This window comes from Bombina bombina, chromosome 6 (genome assembly GCF_027579735.1).
Source record: "Bombina bombina isolate aBomBom1 chromosome 6, aBomBom1.pri, whole genome shotgun sequence".
NCBI classification, from domain to species: Eukaryota; Metazoa; Chordata; class Amphibia; order Anura; family Bombinatoridae; genus Bombina; species Bombina bombina.
In genome coordinates this window covers 15070834-15087521 of record NC_069504.1, presented here as the reverse complement: position 1 = coordinate 15087521, position 16688 = coordinate 15070834, and the positions used below count along the sequence as shown (strand labels likewise).

The window sequence follows — 16688 nt, the reverse complement described above, 5'->3', positions numbered from 1 at the left end:
ATACATACATACATGCTCTTTCTCCTCTCTCTTTCTCCTCTCTCTTTCGTGTGTATATGTATGTACCTACATATATACACACACTCACACACATACTATATATAACAGGGTATGGGTACATATATAACAGGACACCTTGCCAAATGCCATCCCATGATCCCACAGCAGGTACTGACACAGCTAGAGTTCCCTAAGTAACAACCCGGTACTCACAGAAGACTGGAGCCTGGAGGACCGTGGAGCAGGGTTTCATGCAATCGGATCAAGACCTCTTCTTGAAGAAGTTGAAGGCAGCCCCCCAATAACCGGACTGCTGTCAGTCGCTAGCTAGTGTGTAACAGTGCACTACAGACAGTGAATGAAAGCTGGACGTGCCGCCGGGGAGAGCGGGATGAACATTCATAACCATGAGTAGTCTGTCACTATCAACATCAGGATAACAGAGGGAGCGCCGCGCGCGGGTTGGAGGTGCTGCTGCTGCTGCTGCTGCTAACGGCACTGACTGAGGCACCTTACTTAGAATTGGAAGTTAGGAACGGTGCTGGCCTGGGCCCTCGCAAGTGGCGGATCTCCAGGGCCCGGTGGCCACAACAAATATGTGACCTTTGGGACCCTGGAAGTTCGCCACTGGTAAAGTATAACAAAATTAAAAAAAAATATGTATAATTTTTTTCTTAAAAAAAAAAATCACTGCTCTCCTCTCCAATTTTGCACCCCACTTCTGAGGCACCCTTATGCGGTTGCCAAGATTGCCTTGTGCAAGCGCCGGGCCTGTATATATGTATACATCCAGGGGGTGTGCGCATAGGTCTATATGTGCAATATATATGTATAGATCCAGGGGGTGTGCGCATAGGTCTATATGTGCAATATATATGTATACATCCAGGGGGTGTGCGCATAGGTCTGTATGTGCAATATATACCTATACATCCAGGGGGTGTGCGGATAGGTCTGTATGTGCAATATATATACGTATAGATCCAGGGCGGGTGCACATAGGTCTCTATGTATACGTCTACATCCAGGTGCTGAGCTAATTTTTGAGGCAGAGGGGATTCCTCAAGGCTTGATTTAGATGCAATCATAATAAGTCCATATAAGCAAATCTATTCTTTCTTAATTTTCTCTCAGTATTTTTTTCTATCTCTATTTGTCTCTTGCTTACTTTCTATGTCTTCTTTCAGCTTGAAGGTAAGACCTGCAGCATGGAGAAGCTAGGGATGAATTTTGGTGGTGGCCCCAGTAAGAAGGAGTTACAAGACACGGTTGAGGCACAGCGCAAACAACTGCAGCAGTACCAGACACGGCTGAAAGATGTAGTGAGGGCATACAAAAGCCTGCTTAAGGAGAAGGAAGCTCTTGAGGCCAGTCTGCATGTTCTGTCAGCAGCTGATGAGCCTCACGCTAGTCCACCAGAAGCTGAAGAGCCTCATGATGACCAACACTCTACACACAGTGAGGACAGCGTGGAAACCGCAGGAAGTCTGCCGAGCGCACGTGGTGGGGAGACCAGTGAGGATGAGCGGGCAGATCCTGCACTGCGCAGAGGTGGGGGGGGAGCAGAGGAAGCCAGCGGCTCTGAGAGTGGTGTCAGCACAGCTAGTGGAGAAGGTGGTCCGTTTGCACCTGGGGAAACTGATAGAAGAATGGTGCAACTGAAGAACCAGCTGGCTACACTGACCAGGTAGGTAGTTACTTGTAGGAACCTGAAAAGAGCCAACATAAAAGGGGAATGTGCAGAGAGGTAGCAGCGAAACTAACTACAAGAGTGTATGTATGTATGTGTGTGTGTATATATATATATATATATATATATATATTTATCTCCTACTCATCCACTAGCCAGATATTAATATCAAAGCCATATAGTTACATATAGTGCATCCAATATCACAGTTCATAGTAATGTGATAAATTCCAGAGCACTTGCAAACGATTCGATACACAATTGCTACATTATCTCACAAGTTATTTAACATTGTAAATTTAATAGTAGCAAATATTGTGACTTTACTGCTAATCTAATTATAGAATACAGAGCTAACGCACAAATAATATAGTGGCTGGCAATTTGTGACGGTGCACACATATTCAAATCTAGATACAGCTCATAATCTGGAAATACTTAGAGGCAATTGCCCTTTGATATCACAATGGGACTATGTGTACACTGAGAGGGATCCACTCTATTTGATGTTGTTGGAATGCTAATCTAGTTCTTTACCCACATCTATTTTGACTGTCGGGTTACACTTTACGCATGCCAACTATTAATGAAGTGGTTACTATAAATCCGCGAGTGTATTACCAATCACTACTTACCCATTATAGCAAGTATACTAGTGCAGTACCTGTGTATTTTGGTTCTAATTATCTTGTTTCTAATTCTTGGTTTTTATTTTTGTCTTTTCCGAATTTTAATAACTAATAAAGTTTTGTTTCTTTCTAATGACACGGTGAGTCCACTGATCATCATCAATTACTGTTGGGAATATCACTGTGACCAGCATATCACCCTTTCCACAACCCCCAGTCATTCTCTTTGCCTCTAGTGCAAGGAGGAGGTGAAATAATTAGGTGTCCTGATTAGAATTCTTCGATCAAGATTTTTTATTTTGAAGACAGGGCAGGATTGCTCTGATCTTCCATCACAATTTGGGTATAGCTGTTCTCCACGTTAGTGTCTCCAGCAGGGCTGTGGTAGCTTTAAAGCAGTTAGGAACTTGTAAAGTGTGCTTTACTGCGTTTTCCTAACATGTTGCTGCCCTGGTATAGAAAGCCTGAGTGGGTTTACTCTGTCTTTCTCTTTACGCCATCTCCGTGGAGATGTTGCCTGTACAACGGCAAAGAGAATGACTGGGGTAGGCGGAGCCTAGGAGGGATCATGTGACCAGCTTTGCTGGGCTCTTTGCCATTTCCTGTTGGGGAAGAGAATATCCCACAAGTAAGGATGACGCCGTGGACCGGACACACCGTTGGAGAAAGAAATTTATCAGGTAAACATAAATTCTGTTTTCTCTTTACACAGGTCTCTGTGAGGAGTGACATCCTCTCATACTTTGAGTCGCCTGATTGCTGGACGACTAGAATTCAGGTAAGTGCCTTTTGTTCTTCTGGGGGTTCTGGAAGTCTGGCACTGAAGCGGTTAAGAAGTTAAGACCATCTGCTTTTAAATGTGACATATCCTTATGGATGCTGGTGGCAGTGGGCAGTCACTTATGCATGAGATTGGAGATTTAATGTTAACACTCTTCATAACAAGGAAGAGGTTAGCTGTCTATGGGGCTCAGATATAACCTTTATACAGGATCTGTATTCTGGCCACTCTTAATTCTGAATTGACTATGTCAAAGGCCATTAGGAGAGCGCGAATCGTGCCATTTCTAGGGAGCTGCGTTGATGTGCTGGTGTTATTAACAAGAAAACTGAGCACGCATTTTTATTTTCCTCTTGTATTTCTCCTGCCCCTCTTTTAGAAGCGTTTTAGCTCGGCTGGACACGGAAGCTGCACGATTAACAGAGAGAGTTAGTCGACAGTGAGGTTGACTGTTTAAAAATTCTGTTATTTTCAGTTTGTATCTCTACGGCGGAATCCTCCTAACAGAGAGAGTTAGTGGACTGTATAAAGCTTCCTTTCTGTGCCAAATTGTGACCACTCCTCCTTGATATTATCGGAGCGTCGCCATTTATTTTTTCCTAGAGGTGGTTGAGTAACTTAACTCTGCCTCGTTCTCCGGCATGGGAGCAGAGCGGAGTTGTTAGTGTTCAGTCTGCATTGTGAATTTAAGCATACGGTAGTCGTTCATGTCATGTCTGTGATTTAGACATGGTGGGTTTTATTCTCTGTGTCTTATGCGGCATTGAGAGGTGTTTGCAGTATGCAGTTATGTTGATTCATTTCAGTTTATTAAGATAATGCAGGAACCTATTTTCCTTATAAGGGCTGCTAATGGAATGTACATATGAACATATACATACACTATCATCTGTTCCATTTTAATATATATTTTCTCCTACATTGGTGTATCCGGTCCACGGCTTCATCCTTACTTGTGGGATATTCTCAATCCCTACAGGAAGTGGCAAAGAGAGCACACAGCAGAGCTGTCCATATAGCTCCCCTCAGGCTCCGCCCCCCCAGTCATTCTCTTTGCCGCTCTAACTAGTAGCATCTCCACGGGGGTGGTAAAGAGTATGTGGTGTTAGTTGTAGTTTTTATTTCTTCTATCAAGAGTTTATTTTAAAATAGTGCCGGCTTGTACTATTTACTCTGAAGCAGAAAGTGATGAAGATTTCTGCTGAGAGGAATATGATTTTAGCACCAGTAACTAAAATCCTTTGCTGTTCCCACGCAGGACTGTTGAATACCAGAGAACATCAGTTGGGGGGAACAGTTTGCAGGCTTAATTGCTTCAGGTATGATCAGTCATTTTTCTAACAAGACCATGTAATGCTAGAAGACTGTCAGAAATTCCCTCAGGGATAGGTAAGCCATTTTTCTTAGACTCTGTATAAAATTATGGCTTATATTAAGGGCTCTATGCTGGTTGACACTATTGTGGGCTAAATCGATTGCTTTTTAGCATGTTTTCAGTATATATAAGGTGTTTTTTCAGACTTTAAAACACTTATGGGGTTTAATTTGCGCCTGGCACTTATTTGGACACCTAATCTAGTCAGAAAGGCCCCTCCACTCTGGAATGAAGAGGGAGGAGGCCTTATTTTCGCGCCTCAATTGCGCAGTTGTTTTGACTAGGCAGTTCATGCAGCTTCACGTGGGGAGTCCAGAGACATCAGAAAGGACTTCAGAGAGGCTTATTTCCTACTTAAATAATCCCTAAGGAAGGTAAAAGCCACAGTAGAGGCTGTGGCATTGTACTGTAGTGTTTTTAACCGGTTAACTGCTGTTATTAGCTCCGGTTTGGGCATTAAGGATTTAATTGGTCTGAAAATTTGTGTGCAATCTTTTCAAAGCATTAAGACACTGTGGTGAAAATTTCATTAAAATCGGATGTTTATTTGATGGTTTTTTGATGTTTCAGTAATAAAGTGTGCACTTTTATTATTTAAAGACACAGTAACGTTTTTGTCAAAAATTATTTTTATTGCATTGAAGTTCTGTTTAAGTCTGTCAAACATGTCTGACCCTTCAGATAGCCTATGTTCTGTATGTTTAAAGGCCAAGGTGGTTCCCCCATTAAATTTATGTGTGAAGTGTGCCATAGCGTCCAAACAGCTTAAGGACCGTACAATCACGCTTAAAGATGTAGCCCAAGATGATTCTTTAGCTGAAGGTAGTGAGGATAGCCCGCTATCCCCTCCTTCTGTGTCAACACCAGCTATGCCCGCGCAAGCGATGCCCAGTACATCTAGCGCACCAATTGCTATTACTATGCAACAGTTAGCAGCAGTAATGGATAATTCTCTCGCAGCATTTTTATCCAAACTGCCAGCTTTTCCAAGGAAGCGTGATTGCTCAGTTTTAAATACAGAAAATGAGCAAGCAGACGCAGAGGATAATTTATCTGTAGTGCCCTCACATCAATCTGACTTTGCGGTGAGGGAGGGCCTGTCTGAGGGAGAAATTTCTGACACAGGAAAAGTTTCTCAGCAGGCAGAGCCTGATACCATAGCATTTAAATTTAAACTAGAACACCTCCGCGCCCTACTTAAGGAGGTCCTAGCTACACTTGATGATTGTGACCCTTTGGTGGTCCCAGAAAAATTGTGTAAAATGGACGAATTCTTAGAGGTCCCAGTACACACTGATGCGTTTCCGATACCTAAGAGGGTGGCGGATATCGTGACTAAGGAGTGGGAGAAGCCAGGGGTACCTTTTGTTCCCCCTCCTATATTTAAGAAAATGTTCCCAATTGTTGACCCCAGAAGGGACGCGTGGCAGATGGTCCCTAAGGTAGAGGGGGCAGTTTCAACGCTAGCTAAGCGCACGACTATACCAATAGAAGACAGTTGCGCTTTCAAAGACCCTATGGAAAAAAAATTAGAAGGTTTACTTAAGAAAATTTTTGTTCAACAGGGTTTTCTTCTTCAACCAATTTCTTGCATTATTCCTGTAACCACTGCAGCGGCTTTTTGGTTTGAGGAACTAGAAAACTCGCTCCAGAAGGAGACTTCTTATGATGAAGTCATGGACAGAATTCACGCCCTGAAGTTGGCTAATTCTTTCATTACAGATGCCGCTTTGCAGTTAGCTAAATTAGCGGCGAAAAATTCTGGTTTCGCAATCGTGGCGCGCAGAGCGCTTTGGTTAAAATCTTGGTCGGCGGACGTGTCGTCCAAAACAAAATTGCTTAATATTCCTTTCAAGGGTAAGACCCTATTCGGGCCAGAGTTGAAAGAAATTATTTCAGATATCACTGGGGGAAAGGGCCATGCCCTTCCACAGGATAGACCTTTCAAAGCTAAAAATAAGTCTAATTTTCGTTCCTTTCGCAATTTCAGGAACGGACCGGCTTCTACCTCTACAGCCACTAGGCAAGAGGGTAACGCATCCCAGCCCAAACCAGCATGGAAACCATTGCAAGGCTGGAACAAGGGTAAACAGGCCAAGAAGCCTGCTGCTGCTACCAAGACAGCATGAAGGGGTAGCCCCCGATCCGGGACCGGATCTAGTAGGGGGCAGACTTTCTCTCTTTGCTCAGGCTTGGGCAAGAGATGTTCCGGACCCCTGGGCACTAGAAATTGTCTCTCAGGGGTATCTTCTAGAATTAAAGGACTTTCCTCCAAAGGGAAGGTTCCACATGTCTCGCTTATCTTTAGACCAGATAAAGAGACAGGCATTCTTACATTGCGTAGAAGACCTTTTAAAAATGTGAGTGATACACCCAGTTCCAACAGCAGAACAAGGACTGGGATTTTACTCAAACCTGTTTGTAGTTCCCAAAAAGGAAGGAACTTTCAGGCCAATTCTGGATTTAAAAATCCTAAACAAATTCCTCAGAGTTCCATAATTCAAAATGGAAACCATTCGGACAATTTTACCAATGATCCAGGAGGGTTAATATATGACTACCGTGGACTTAAAGGATGCGTACCTGCATATTCCTATCCACAAAGATCACCATCAGTTCCTGAGGTTCGCCTTTCTGGACAAGCATTACCAGTTCGTGGCTCTTCCCTTCGGATTGGCCACTGCTCCCAGAATTTTCACAAAGGTGCTAGGGTCCCTTCTAGCAGTGCTAAGGCCAAGGGGCATTGCAATAGCACCTTACCTAGATGACATTTTAATACAAGCGTCATCCTTTCACAAAGCAAAGGCTCATACGGACATTGTTCTAGCCTTTCTAAGGTCTCACGGGTGGAAGGTGAACATAGAAAAGAGTTCTCTGTCCCCGTTCACAAGGGTTCCCTTCCTGGGAACAATAATAGACTCGGTAGAAATGAAAATCTTTCTGACGGAGGTCAGGAAGTTAAAACTTTTGAACACTTGTCGAGTTCTTCAATCCATTCCTCAACCCTCCATAGCTCAGTGCCTGGAGGTAATAGGACTAATGGTTGCGGCAATGGATGTGGTTCCCTTTGCTCAAACTCATTTAAGACCATTGCAACTGTGCATGCTCAAACAGTGGAATGGGGATTATGCAGATTTGTCTCCCCAGATACAAATGGACCAGAAAACCAGAGACTCACTCCTCTGGTGGTTGTCTCAGGATCACCTGTCTCAGGGAATGAGTTTCCGCAGACCGGAGTGGATCATTGTCACGACCGACGCCAGCCTCTTAGGCTGGGGTGCGGTCTGGGAGTCCCTGAAAGCTCAGGGTCTATGGTCTCGGGAAGAATCTCTTCTCCCGATAAAAATTTTGGAATTGAGAGCGATATTCAATGCGCTCCAAGCATGTCCTCAACTAGCGGAGGCCAAATTCATCAGATTTCAGTCGGACAACATGACGGCTGTAGCGTACATCAATCATCAGGGGGGAACAAAGAGTTCCCTGGCGATGAGGGAGGTATCCAAGATCATCAAATGGGCAGAGGATCACTCCTGCCATCTATCAGCAATTTACATCCCAGGAGTGGACAACTGGGAAGCGGATTATCTGAGTCGTCAGACTTTCCTTCCGGGGGAGTGGGAACTTCACCCGGAGGTTTTTGCCCAGTTAACTCAACTATGGGGCATTCCGGATCTGGATCTGATGGCGTCACGTCAGAACTCCAAAGTTCTACGTTACGGGTATGGGTCCAGGGATCCCAAGGCGACATTGGTAGATGCCTTAGTGGCGCCTTGGTCGTTCAATCTAGCTTATGTCTTTCCACCGTTTCCTCTTCTCCCCCGGCTAGTAGCCAGGATCAAACAGGAGAAGGCTTCGGTAATTCTGATAGCTCCTGCGTGGCCACGCAGGACTTGGTATGCAGACCTGGTGAATATGTCATCGGTTCCACCATGGAAGCTACCTTTGAGGCAGGACCTTCTAATTCAAGGTCCATTCGAACATCCAAACCTAGTTTCTCTGCAACTGACTGCTTGGAGATTGAACGCTTGATTCTAGCTAAGCGTGGGTTTTCGGAATCAGTTATAGATACTCTGATCCAGGCTAGAAAGCCTGTCACCAGGAAAATTTACCATAAGATATTGCGGAAATATCTTTGCTGGTGCGAATCCAAGGGTTACTCATGGAGTAAGATTAGGATTCCAAGGATACTATCTTTTCTCCAAGAAGGATTGGAGAAAGGTCTGTCAGCTAGTTCCTTAAAAGGACAGATATCTGCTCTGTCTATCCTGTTACACAAGCGTCTGGCAGCCGTGCCAGATGTTCAGGCGTTTGTACAGGCTTTAGTCAGAATCAAGCCTGTCTACAGACCTGTGACTCCTCCATGGAGTCTAAATTTAGTTCTTTCAGTTCTTCAAGGGGTTCCGTTTGAACCTCTACATTCCATAGATATTAAGTTACTATCTTGGAAAGTTTTGTTTTTGGTAGCTATTTCTTCTGCTACAAGAGTTTCTGAATTGTCTGCTTTGCAGTGTAATTCACCCTATCTGGTGTTTCATACAGATAAGGTCGTTTTACGTACCAAACCTGGTTTTCTTCCAAAAGTGGTTTCCAATAAGAATATTAACCAGGAAATAGTTGTTCTTTCTCTGTGTCCTAATCCAGTTTCTAACAAGGAACGTCTGTTACACAATCTTGATGTGGTTCGTGCTTTGAAGTTTTATCTAAAAGCAACTAAAGACTTCAGACAAACCTCGTCCTTGTTTGTCGTCTATTCTGGCAAGAGGAGAGGTCAAAAGGCGACTGCGACCTCTGTCTTTCTGGCTGAAAAGCATCATCCGGTTGGCTTATGAGACTGCTGGAAGGCAGCCTCCTGAACGAATTACAGCTCACTCTACTAGAGCTGTGGCTTCCACATGGGCTTTCAAGAATGAGGCTTCTGTTGAACAGATCTGTAAGGCAGCGACTTGGTCTTCACTGCATACATTTGCCAAATTTTACAAACTCGATACTTTTGCTTCTTCGGAGGCTATTTTTGGGAGAAAGGTTTTACAAGTAGTGGTGCCTTCCGTTTAGGTTACCTGACTTGTTCCCTCCCTTCATCCGTGTCCTAAAGCTTTGGTATTGGTTCCCACAAGTAAGGATGAAGCCATGGACCGGATACACCAATGTAGGAGAAAACAGAATTTATGTTTACCTGATAAATTTCTTTCTCCTACGGTGTATCCGGTCCACGGCCCACCCTGGCATTTGGTCAGGTTTAAATTTATTTTTGGAAACTACAGTCACCACTGCACCCTATGGTTCTCCTTTTTCTCCTAACCGTCGGTCGAATGACTGGGGGGGGGCGGAGCCTGAGGGGAGCTATATGGACAGCTCTGCTGTGTGCTCTCTTTGCCACTTCCTGTAGGGATTGAGAATATCCCACAAGTAAGGATGAAGCCGTGGACCGGATACACCGTAGGAGAAAGAAATTTATCAGGTAAACATAAATTCTGTTTTTTATAAAATGTTACCTTTTATTTCTTAATTCAAGTATTAGTGTATTATGAATAATATAAAATATAAGATTTTGTAGTTATTCTTTCTGGAATTTACCTTTTAAGAAGTAGGTTTGACTGTTTAAAAATGCTGTTTTTTGTACCATATTGTCTGTTAAACTATTGATGGTACACCTTTATCTGAGCCTTATGTCTCCCAGGGTGATGCTGTTTTCAGCAATGCCACAGCTCTCTCCCTTTATGTCCCAAGCCTTTTTGGCGTCACTTGCAGTACTCTGCAGTTCCTCTAAATTTCCAGGAGGAGAATGTTTAATTACAGATTTGCAGCTCTGATATCTGCGGCTTTGTCTGTTGGTCTGTTTTTCCTTTTTCTCAAGGAAATTGCAAGAACACATTTAAAATTTGAGGGTTTCTGTTCCACTTTTGGCTACACAGTGGTCCCTCTCCTAGGCTTGCGAGGAGGATTCGGTAGTTTCTAAAGGGTGAAATCTCAGACCTGGGCAGTGTAATTCCTTCAATCTGAGGTTGAAGTTATACACTTCAGATTAAGCTTGAACACATTTGTGATGTTAAAGGAGGTTTTAGCTACCTTTATGCGACTTTGACACATTTTGTCGTTGTTATTCTTAAAAAATCAATTACATTTTATGATTCTGGGATTCCCCTGTGGAGTGTTTTTCAGTTCCAGACTGTGCTAGGATGAATAGGAGTAGTCAAGGTTTCCTTGTCCTACGTTTCCTGTCTTGAAAAGATGTCTCCGTTAAATTTCAGTCTGCACGGTGCCTTAAGTAGTAGGATATTCTACTTTGGCTTAGAGAACTTTGATTCCTTGAGTATAGCTGTTCTTTTCAGGTTCTATGGAGAGCGTAGTGGTTAGCGCCTTGCTGACCAAAGACTTTCATGGTTTCAAGGGTCTTAATAGAGAGATGCCTTGTCTGATCCATTTTGAGAAGAAAAGCTCTTAAGCTTCGGGAGCTATATCTAGCTTCTCTGTGTCCACTGAGAAATCAGGCTGAGAATCAGGACTTCAAGGTTCAATTACAGGCATGGCTGTAATAGCAATGCACTACAAATGACCCTTTGGACAGTGGAATTTTCCTCTGTGTCCAAGTTCTGGTGTCTATGTACTAGGGTAAAGTCTGATTTGGTCCTGGTCTGGTTTGGTCCTGGCCGAGGACATAGTTCTTCAGGGTTACTACTTAGTAGTCATTTCTTTCCGTCCTGAAGCAGTTCCTCCGTTCCGATTTTTATCTGCAGACCAGATAACTATGAGACATTTTGTAAGCCAGCTGGACAGATAGCTCAGCATGCTAAGGCACGGTAGCTGAGCTCTGTAGCAGCCCAAGGGTTGCAGGTTTGATTCCCGTTGAGGTCCACTCAGCCTTCCATCCTTCCGAAGTCGATAAAATGAGCAGTGTCTTGAGACCCTTACGGGTGATTAGCCGTGCTTTTCAATTACCCAATACATACATAGTGTTTGGGAAACTTAAGAGACTATTTTAAACATGGGTCTGAATTTTATTCATTCCTGATTTTTGATTCCGATAAGGAAGGAATTCACAATGGTTGCGCTTCCAGTTGGCTTCGCCACAGCTCAAGAATTCTCTAAGGGCTTGGGAGCTCTATTGGCTTGGGTCCCGGGGTATTGCAGTGACTCACTATGTGGACATCTTTAGGTTCTAGGCGTTATCTTTGGAACTAGCTGAATCTTTCATAGATCTTGGCATCTTTTTTTTTTTTCTTTTTTTTTTTTCGTTCCCACGGTGGGAAGGTAATTCGTAGAAGAGTTGTCTTGTTTTCGTCTACAAGAGTGATCTTAGGATCCGCTTTAGACTTCCTATTAATGAGATCTTTCTGATGGAAGTCAGAAGAGACAGGGTTCTTTCAGATTGCCTGTCCTTACGGTCTACGGTTCAATCATCAGTGCTCCAATGTATGGAATTGATTTGATGGGGATTCCATGGTCATATTGCATTTTTTGTTTTTTTTGTTTTTGCTCAGTTCCATTGGAGGCCTCTGCGGCTATACTGGCTTGCCCAATGAAATGGGGGTTTCACTATCCTATCGCAGAGGATAATTTTTGGAAGGACTACTCTCCCCATAAACATTTTGGATTGAGTAAGACCTTCATTGAGGGTTGGGTCTCAACTGCTTTCTAGCCTGGTTTTTCAGGTTCCAGTTAAAAAGCTATTCAAAGATAGCATAAAGGTTTTGCCTTTGCTTTTTCAACTGTAAGCCTCAAGTTTGATTCCCCTCAGGGTTTGCAACAATGTAACTTTCAGTGAATTACATTGGACTCCTGGGGGGGACTCAGAGTTCCTTGATCATGTAGGAGGTGACGAGTATCTTTCAGTGGGCGGAGATCCTCAATTTCTGTCTGTCTTCCTCCTTTTAAAGGAGTGGACTATTGGGTTGTGGTTGTCTGAATAATCAGACTTCCATTCTGGAGAGTAGGTTCTCCATCTGGTGATTTCTAGTTAACAATCTAGTGGTTGGATCTGATGGCGTCTCAGACAGACTTTCATCCCGCGGAGTGGGAACTCTATCCAGAGGTGTTTTCCTATCTGACCTTCAATTGGGGGCAGCCGGTGCTGGGTCTCATAGTTTCTCGGCAGAATGTCAAGCTCCCGAGAAAAAGGGATCCTCAGATCGTCCTGATAGATTCTCTGGTGGTCCCTTGGAATTTCAGTCTAGCATACCTGTTTCCTCTGTTCAGTCTCCTTCCAAGAGTCATTGTTTGGATCAAGAAGGAACAGGCGTCGGTGATTCTCATAGCACCGGCATGGCCTCGCAGGATCTGGTATACATACCTAGTGGAAATGTCATCTCTTCCACCTGGGAGACTTCTTCTGAGGAGGGACCTTCTACTTCAGGGTCCTTTTTTCTTCATCCAAATCTCGTTGCTCTGAAGCTGACCGCTTGGAGATTTAACACTTAGTTTTATCTAAGTGTGGGTTTTTAGAGTCGGTCATTGAGACCTTGATACAGGTTTGTTAGCCAATGTCAAAGATTTCCATAGGATATGGCATAAATGTCTGTATTGGTGTGAATCCAGTGGCTACTCTTGGATTAAGTCAGGATTCCTAGGTTTTGTCCTTTCTCCAGGAGGTTCTGGAGAAGGGTTTGTCAGCTGGTACTGATAGGTCAGATTTCTGCGTTGTCTATATTGTTGCATAAGCATTTGGTGGATGCGCCAGATGTGCAATCTTGTTGTCGGGCCTTGGTCTGGATCAGGCCTGTGTTTAGACCCTTTACCCTGGAGTCTTAACCTTATTATTAAGGTTTTACAGCGGGATCCGTTTTGAGCCTATGTATTCTTGGCTATTAAGATATTTCTTGGATGGTTTTGTTTCTTGTCATTTCTTCTGCTAGGAGAGTTTTGGAACTCTCGGCTCTGCAGTATGATTCTCCTTATGTTATTTTTCATTTTGATAAGAGGTTCTGCATACTAGGTAGGTTTTCTGCCTATGGTTTTTTCAAACAGGATATTAATCAGGAGATTGTTGTCCCTTCTTTGTGTCCTAATCCTCCTCATATTCAGAGTTGTTGCACAACCTTGATTTTGTGCATGCACTGAAATTCTATCCACAGGTGACTACAAATTTTCGTCAGTCTTCTGCTTCATTTGTTTCCATGGGAAGCGCAGGGGTCAGAAAGCTACGGCTACTTTTCCTTCCTTTTGGTTGAAGAGTATGTTTCGTTTGGCCTATGAGACGGCTGGACAGCAACCTCCTGAGAGAATCACAGCTCATTCTATGAGGACTGTTAATTCTTTCTGGGTCTTCAAAAATGAGACTTTTGTGGCTCAGATTTGCAAGGCTGCGACTTGATCCTCTTTGCATTCTTTTTCTAGATTCTACAAGTTTGATCATTTTGCTGAGGCTTCTTATGGGAGAAAGGTTCTTCAAGCAGTGGTGCCTTCTGTTTAGGTTACCTGTCCTGTCCCTCCCTTATCTTTGTCCTCTAGCTTGGGTATTGATTCCCAACAGTAATTAATGATGATCCGTGGACTCACTGTGTCATTAGAAAGAAAACACAATTTATGCTTACCTGATACATTTATTTATTTCTTGACACATTGAGTCCACGGCCCGCCCTGTTTTTCAGACAGTTTCTTTGTTATATAAACCTCAGGCACCTCTGCACCTTGTGTTATTTCCTTTTCTTCTTAAATGGAGAGTCCACAGCTGCATTCATTACTTGGGAAATAAGAACCTGGCCACCAGGAGGAGGCAAAGACAAACCAGCCAAAGGCTTAAATACTCCTCCCACTCCCCTGGCAGAGGAGTATTTAAGTGTCAGAATTTTTGTTTTTGTCTCTTATGGAGGGTAGTACTCTTCGGCATGGGACAGGAGTAGTCCTGTCAGTCTCTCAGTGAGAGCTTGGATGAAAGTTAGAGTCCGGAGATGCAGGGAGTTTCTTTCTGCGAAACCATCCCATCTCATATTAACAGCTCCTCAAGCAATCGGCGTTGTCAAACTTCGCTTCGCTGCCTGCTTTCTTCTATCAAGTCCATGGCGGAGGCGATGCTACTATCCGTCACACTTGAAGGGCCGTGTTCCTGTTCCACGGCGTAGATTCCGGTAAGATCGTTTCATTTGACTTTATTTGCAATGTACTGTGAATGTTTCCTGAGAGGCTACCTCCTTGCGGCTCTAACTATACATAAGGGTCTCAGTGAGTCTCTTTTAGTATCTTGGAATTGAGGGTTAATATCTCCTGAGGGGGTTATTGAACAGGGGGGGGGGTTATAATCCTGTTTATGTGATTCAACCTGCTTATGTACAATGTTTACTGGGCTCATGGTTGGAACATTGAGGCCTTTGGAAGTGACGCAGCCTTTTGGCTGGGCGTGCTTATTTGGACTGTACGGTTCACCTTGTGTTCGGGCGTGACTACGTTCCGTTGTTCCATTTCCGCATTCCCGACCGTGTGGCGAAGGAAATTTTCTAGTCCGCAGGGGTCTGGTCATAGGAGGTGGTGAGTGCCCCAGCCATTGGGGGTGTCGGTTGCCGTTTTAATTTTCACTACTTTAGTCCATATTTAAATATCCTCTATCCAGTTATGGAGGATTCTGATGCTGAGACTGTGTTAATTTCAGATTCAGTTACAGAGGATTCTGATACTGAGACTATTTTGATTTCAGATTCTGTGTCCGGTGATAAATCCGGAGTGGCCTCATTGACGCCTGTCGACCAGTTTTGTTCCGTATGCCATTTCAGAGCGCCTGGTTCCTCGGGCTCGGGGAATCAAGGAACTGCTGAGCCATCCGCTTCTGGGGGTCCTGTCCTCCTAGAGGCGAACTCCCTACCAAATCATACTTCTGCACATGCGGATAACCCAGTTTATGGTTCCTCCATGCGGGGTGGCGTGTTTCCCCCGGAGGTTGCAGCACATTTTCACTTCCAAATAATGTTTGCGATTGTTCGTTTGCAGAGTCCAGTCGTTTCTTTGAGAATGTGCTCGTGCCCTATTGTCCCGGACCTTCCGCCTTGGTGAGGGCCTCTACAGTTCCCCGCGGGGGTATCTGTCCCTGAATGTTGTGCCTTCCGTTACAGGATTGCGCCCCTTTGCATGTTGCTCAGACATGTTTTACAGTTATTGAATGACCCTATCGTTAGCAGATATGGGGAATTTCAGTCTGATAATTCGAATGGTGCACCTCATTAGACATGTGGGGATGACGTTATCTCCTGATTGTCATTTGTTTGAGATCTTTCCCAGTTTTGTGTGATAGGGCTCCGTTTGGCTGGTCTTGCGGGTAGGCCTGTGTCCTTTTGGACGTTAACTTCCGGGTTGCCTTATATTTTTTTTATATCCGATGGGATGTCTTTTATTTGTTTTTGTTTCCTTCGGGAACCTTCTGGCATTGATTTTTTTTTTTTTATTTTTTTTTACTTCTTTGGAAGTTGTTGGACATGTAAGTCCTCTGTTAAAAATGTCTGTTTTATGTTTTTTTCCCCTACGAGGGAGAATTTACGCAGTTTGCTGGTTGGGACCCTAGGTGCAGGCTGGTCCTGTCGGGTTGGTTCGGTTTTGCGGCTGTTCAGACATGTGGCGCTGTTCTGCTCGGCTGGTTCGGTAGAAGCCCTGAGTGCTCAGGTTATCATTGTTTTTTCATGTTCAACTAAGCATTCAAGACGACCTGTGGGTCTGTGAGGTGGGAAGGATTGTTTCAGTCCTTATAGCCTTCAGTCATAGATGACCAGGCAGGGGAGTTTTTCCGCTGCATCACTGACATCTGATTTCATCAGAACTTAGTTTCCTCCCCCATGTGGTGGAGGGTGGGAGGGCTTAAAGGGACAGTACACAGTAAAATTGTTTTTCCATAAATGTATTTTAAATTACTTGTTATACCAACTGCAGAGTATAAAATATTTGAGAAATTGCATTTTCGGGTTTATTTGTGTATCTGAAGTAGCTGGTTTTGTGCTTTGAAACCACAGCCTATTATAATGGGTTGAGCTTCAGGTAATATCAGATCTCTTTATGTTATCACTTTTATGTACACAGACTTGCTTCCTTATTTTATATTTGTCTGGAACACCAAAGCTCAATACATAGAGAGAACAATGGAATATTATCATTTTATTACTTAACTATCCTGCATCCCACTGGAAGTGTAATCTCTTTTGCTGGCTGTGTTTACTTAGGCTTGTCAATAGCGTATACGCCAGTATCAAAACTTTCAGTATAGGTTGGGAAACCACAAGCTAAATCAGCTATTTCAAATGC

At 43.7% G+C, this 16688-nt stretch overlaps 1 protein-coding gene across 4 annotated transcripts in view; it reads left to right on the top strand.

Annotated features, from left to right (window-relative positions):
- The window catches only part of GCC1 (GRIP and coiled-coil domain containing 1), a 127967-nt gene that overhangs the window by 96369 nt on the left and 14910 nt on the right, over window positions 1-16688 (top strand). For all 4 annotated transcript variants that reach the window (XM_053716319.1, XM_053716317.1, XM_053716320.1 and 1 more), the window contains exon 2: window positions 1188-1687. In XM_053716319.1, the coding sequence (XP_053572294.1) occupies window positions 1209-1687 (479 nt within the window). In that variant the 5' untranslated portion in view covers window positions 1188-1208. The remainder of the gene's footprint in view (window positions 1-1187; window positions 1688-16688) is intronic.